Here is a 5,816-nt window from a genome sequence, read left to right as displayed (position 1 = left end):
GTGGCTAGTAGGCCCTCAGAAAGGGAGGAGACAACAAGTCATGTTTGGGGAAACTACGGTCTTGTCTCTGCATAAAGTTTCATTAAATGCACAAAGTAGGCAGGCTGGTTAACTCTCTATGTTGCAGGTCCAGTTACTTTTTCAGTTGCAGATGTGGATTATTTTGTTTTTTTTGTTTTGTGTTGTTTTTATTGGTGCTGCCTTAAGAAATAGGAAAGAATTTAAATTCTTGCAACGAGGCTTCTTTAGAAGCAGTAGTTGATGTTACATTGTCCTCAGAATAGCTGAGAGACTCTCTCTGAAATAACCTGCATTTCCTTAAAGAACCTCCTTCATGTGGAGGGGTAGAAGTCAGTTCTCAGTTTGAAAATGCTCACTGGTGCCAGCGTAGCTGTCTTACACTTCGGGATAATGTTAACTATACTGTGTTTCGGATGCTGAAAGGTGTAACTATGTGCCTCTTTATGCAGGAGAGATGCAGTGGTGGCTGGCCAAAACTTTACGTGTGTTGGTTGTGGAACCCCAATAGAAAGTAGTAAGTATTACCAAAAAGGAATTAAAAAATCCATTAACTGGTAATCAGTCTATAGTATTCACTAACATAATTTTACCACTGTGGTACACTGATCCGAGCTAGAAGAAAAAATCTCCTTGTTGGATTTTCCTGCAACAATAAAACAGGCAATGGAATGTTACCACTGCCTGGAATTTCTCATTGCAGATAGAATACAATACTTAATAGATATCTTTCTTGTACACAGTAAAAATAAATGATGGTCAACAACAAAACAGGAAAAGCTATTAGAAATTTTGCCTCCAGGCTGGGAGGCAAAATTTTGCCTCCAGGCTGGGCTGTTTTTACATTTTCTAATGGTTTCTTTCAGTAATTCTTTTTCTGTGCCAACTTACCCATTTCCAAAGTTTCTAAAAGTAAGCTTGTGGAATGTGTGGTTTTGCTTTTTTGGCTTATTTTTTTAAAACATTTTTCCTTTATATCTTGATCACAAAATCCTGCTTGTGTTTGAAGAGTATTTGTGATACATGGTGAGAACTGCTTGAAAGTATAATGATTTACAGGTTTGACAACCAGACCTTACCTAAGAAATCTTTTAAGTGGCTTTCAAGACTTGTTCTCGGTCTGCTCGCGTAAGAGCAGCATTTGTGATGGCCTGTAGAGTGTCACCCACTTGTGATGGCACTTTAACTTGAGCAAATGTGAGATGCTGAGACAGCTGGGGGAAAAAAAAACCACAAACCCTTTTCTTTCCATTTGGTGGAAGTATTTTGTTGTGTGGGGTTTTTTTGTTTTGGTGGTTGGTTGGTTGTTTTTTTTTTCTTATGCCTTTTTGTAAGGGTAAAGCAACAATGGTTTCTCTAAGATCTCATGGTGAGATATAATCAGTTCAGTTTGACAAGCGTGGAGATGAGGAAAGCTTCTAATATGAAGTATAGAGCTTGCGCATGTGTTTACCATGATAATAAACCCCACTACTTAAAAACAAACAAATCCTTTTCCCCTCACTCAAATAGATGCGAGTTATTTGGACAGAATAGGCATACAGAGAAGAGATATATCCCATAAATATTCACAATTTAATTGCTGTCTACCTGTAGAGTATATCAGGAGACTCCGCTATTGTGACTACCTGGGGAAGTACTTTTGTGACTGCTGCCACAGCTGTGCCCAGTCTTCCATTCCTGCCCGGATACTGATGAAGTGGGACTTCAAAAAATACTATGTATGCAACTTCTCCAAACACCTCCTGGACAGTATATGGCAGCACCCAGTTTTCAATGTTTCATGCATTAACAAAGCCCTCTATACAAAAAGTAAAGAAATGGACAGGGTGAGGGTAAGTGTGGACTTTTTTTACTGGGAATTTGTGGGCCTGAGGCTTTTAGGAGGAACTCCTCAGGGCAGGTTGTGCTTTGCCATGTGTGTGGGAAGGAGGCAGAGTTGGTTTCTATGCACTTAGACTTTTCCCATCACTGCTTTTGCGACTTGAGCTCTCACCTCTCAGATGAAGGGGGAGAAAGGAGAAGTTTCCAACCTGTGCCAGAAGTTTCATTTCCCACCTTGTCTTTGGGAGGCATTTCCTTATTGGTTTCCAGTTCTAGTTCATGGAGAAGCTGGGCTTCTGCAGTAAATATTTATCTCTGCTTGGCTCTTGGAAAGCTCAGGAGGTTTTGAATGAATCCTTAATTTTGTGAGCCATTAGAGAAAACACTCTTGGTTCACCTAAGGGCTGCTTGTCCTACAGCTTGAGGAGGGATGCTCTGCAGAAGGTTACAAGTTGCCGTGCACCCCCTTGGCTGAGGAGACACCAGTTCTTATGCAAGTTTTGATCTAGCATCTTGGTGTGCTGACAAGGAGCCATTTGTAGTGTTAGGAATTGCTTCCCTTGTCAGTGAACAAAAGTGGCCTTTGTCTTCCTTGGCCTTCCAAATAAATTTGTTTAATTCTGTGCTGAGTGTGAAGTTCCTATTTTAGGTGTGGCTTTGTGTACTGACAAGGGTTGTTGACTCAAATGCTGGTGTTCCTCACTTATGAAAATACAAATGCAATTGCTTTTCATTTAAAAATTGTTTTGTTTTTCTCCTTCATTTTTTAGGAGGTGCAAGAACAGCTTTTTCACATAAAAAAGCTTCTGAAAACCTGCAGGTTTGGTGAAAGGTATGGGCTGTGATCATGCTTGAAAAATAGCTTATTAAGATGTACCTGAGGTGCTTATAGAACCTTTTTCTCTAAAACATTTGAGTGCAGTTTTAAATGAGTTAATGTGATCATAAGAGAAAATTCTGATAACAGAACTTTCTTCTAGTGCACTGCAAATGTTGAGTGAAGTTTTTATGTGGTAGCTTTCTGTTTCTTGTAACATACTTAGACATTTAGTTTTAAATGTTGAATTATTTTTATTAGGTGTATATATTTTCCTACTTATGTATCTCTTAGGTTCACACTCATTCTTAAAAAGTCATATACTTATTCATACCTCTGAGATAACTTGTCTTTAAAAAAATAATTAACAAATGTGTTCCTTGAGAGTTTAAAGATCTCTTCCAGAAATCTGTCGTAATTCTGCTCAATTCAGCTTACTTTATAAGCATAGTCAGATGAAAGTAGTAACTGAAACTGATAAATACCAAAACATGACCTTACTTGTTGCTACAAATTAAAGATTTTTGGTATTTGCTTTCCCAGACTAATAGACTATCCCCTTACCTAATTAACAGGTAGAGGTGTGAGTGATAAAACTTTCACGACCTTTTTAAAAACAGACATAAGCAAAACAAGCTTTAAAAGTAGGTTCTGTGCTCTCTGACATGGACCTCTTATATGCATCAATTATGTGGTGTTCACCAAAATTAAATAGAAATGTATTTTCGTTTCTCTCTTCTGGACAACCACCTATGATTCCATTATAGAAATAAGTGTTAGGATCCTCACTGTACCTTCTACATTGGTGATATTTTCAAAGCAATAGCTGTATTTGCAGTGTTCACCTGCTCAGTACAAGCGTAATTTGAGCCGGTAGTGATCTATGCAGGATAAAAACCGTCAAAGTTCTCTTCGCAAAAAAAGTGAATAACTCTAGCTTATTACATTACATAGTATATGGGATTTTACCTACTCTTCCTGATGTAAGAAGAGCCATTTACACATTATTTAAGAATTGCTGGGATAACTGTACATGGCAGCTCCTGAGGAATGCACATTTAAAGCAGAATTCTAAATTCCAAACCCTCCAGTTAATGTCATTAATAAAAGATTGGGAAGGGAGGTAGGATTTAGCATGAACTTGCCTTCTATGATCCCTGGGTGACGGGAGAAGAGGAAACGGCCCCAAGTTGCTCCAGGGAAGGTTTAGATTAAATATTACTACAAATTTCTGTACTGAAGGGGTTGTCAAGCACTGTCACAGGCTGCCCAGGGACATGGTGAGGTTGCCATCCCTGGAGGCGTTTAAAAGATACGTAGATGTGGGATTTAGGGACATGGTTTAGTGGTGGACTTGGCTGGGCTATGTTATGGTTGGACTCTATCTCAAAGGTCTTTTTCAACCTAAGCGATTCTATGAAGTGAAAGAGGCTTATTCTTCAAATATAATTTAAAAGCAGCTTCTTGTAACTTGATTTGTTTTTTCTTTCTCTTCGCAGGGTACTGAAAGAATTTGAACAGGTCCCCAGCCATCTGACAGAAGAGCTGCATATCTTTTCATTGGATGACCTGGTGAAGATCAAACGAGGGCAGCTGCTGCCCCTTCTTAAAGATATTCTGAAGAGCTCTACCTCCCATGTGGATGGTTGCGAGGTAAGAAATAAACAGGGCTCTTCCAGTGTGTATCTGCAAATGTGAGGAATATTTTATTAGCTTAAACGTAAATAAACTCTTTTGTTGTCCTTGTAGCTCTGTCAAGCAAAGGGGTTTATCTGTGAATTCTGTCAGAGTGCAGATCTGCTCTTTCCCCATCAGATTTCCAAATGCAAAAGGTGCACAGGTATGTTTCGGACCACACATTTCTCTCTCTCTACCTAGGGAGGAGGTTGGTGTGTAAAACCATTCAGATTCACTTTAGGAAAACACTGAGAACTTGCATGTGTGTTTGAAAACCATGGATAGCACAGGTGTTTGAAAACCAGCCTGTGGCAGCTCTCTTCATCAGTGAATTCAGAGTAAAACCAGTGACTCACCTGAACATAATTATGACTGCTGGGGGAGGCTTTTTTGGGGGTCTAAACATGAGAGCCTGGGACAGTGCTATACTGCTGCGATATCAGATCCTGCTGACATTCATTGTATACCCTGGGAATCTTATCAAAAGTTTTAGTCATAGCTATTACAGTGGTTGTTGTTGTCCCGGCCTTGCACTGCTTCTGTTTACTTTTGTACTTGGGTGAACTACGTAGCAGTGCTCCTTGAAGTATGTTTTATTGAATTTTTTTTTTCTAATATAAACAGAGTGCAAAACATGCTTTCACAAAGCATGCTTCAAGTCTGGAGGCTGCCCCAAATGTCTGCGGATTGCAGCTCGCAGGACACTTTCAGAAACTCCCATCGCTGGTGCCTCTGTGAAACTGGGTTCCTCTGACTGCTGATTGCAGAAGATGCTCAAAGCCAGGTGCCTGACTAGGAATTAAATAATGTTGTTTTAGACATTACTATTTTTAATGCGTGTCTCCTTTATAGGGGGGTTAAAAAAAAACCCAAACAAATGACTTTAATATTAACTGAAGGAATTTCATCTTAACTGGTGACAGAAAGACTGGATGTCAATTCTGTGAGCAGCCTTTTGTTGCTAAGTTTTTTGCTTGTATGTAAGATTTTTAGTATTATATTTTTCCATATAAAAATTATTCTCTGTAATTCTCCAAATAACGTATAGAGAGTAAATAAGTGTTGGAAACCCTTACCTGTGTTGAATTTTGGAAATATTTTCTTCTGGCAAATACTTAATGTGACCCAGTAGATTTTAAGTTTACTTTAAACAGATGTATGCTACAGCATGTGGTGGGTTGACCTTGGCCTGCTGCTCGATGCCCACCCAGACACCCTCTCACTCCCCTTCGTTGACAGGCTGGAGTGGGAAAGTAAGATGGGAAAAACCCATGGGTCAAGATAAAGACAGGGAAATCACTTACCAACTACTGTCACAGGCAAAACAGACTTGATTTGGGGAAAATAAATTTATCGTCAATTAGAAACAAAGTAAAAAGCTAAACCAACAGCTTTCCCCTACCTCACCCACCCCTTTTCTCAGGATCAACTTCGCTTTGTCATTCCCAATTCTTCTGCTTTTTTCCCTGTTCCAAGTGGC

The 5,816-nt window shown here is 39.3% G+C and overlaps 1 protein-coding gene across 1 annotated transcript in view; it reads left to right on the top strand.

Annotated features, from left to right (window-relative positions):
- The window catches only part of KIAA0226L (KIAA0226-like ortholog), a 21,675-nt gene extending 16,578 nt beyond the window's left edge, over positions 1-5,097 (top strand). Inside the window, exons 10-15 of the mRNA XM_010179387.1 lie at positions 471-535; positions 1,615-1,853; positions 2,613-2,674; positions 4,159-4,312; positions 4,409-4,499; positions 4,961-5,097. Coding sequence (XP_010177689.1) covers positions 471-535; positions 1,615-1,853; positions 2,613-2,674; positions 4,159-4,312; positions 4,409-4,499; positions 4,961-5,097 — 748 coding nt within the window. The remainder of the gene's footprint in view (positions 1-470; positions 536-1,614; positions 1,854-2,612; positions 2,675-4,158; positions 4,313-4,408; positions 4,500-4,960) is intronic.
- Positions 5,098-5,816: the final 719 nt, after the last annotated feature.

Source organism: Mesitornis unicolor, unplaced genomic scaffold (genome assembly GCF_000695765.1).
Source record: "Mesitornis unicolor isolate BGI_N332 unplaced genomic scaffold, ASM69576v1 scaffold1272, whole genome shotgun sequence".
NCBI lineage: Eukaryota > Metazoa > Chordata > Aves > Mesitornithiformes > Mesitornithidae > Mesitornis > Mesitornis unicolor.
This window is presented reverse-complemented; position numbering and strand designations above follow the sequence as displayed.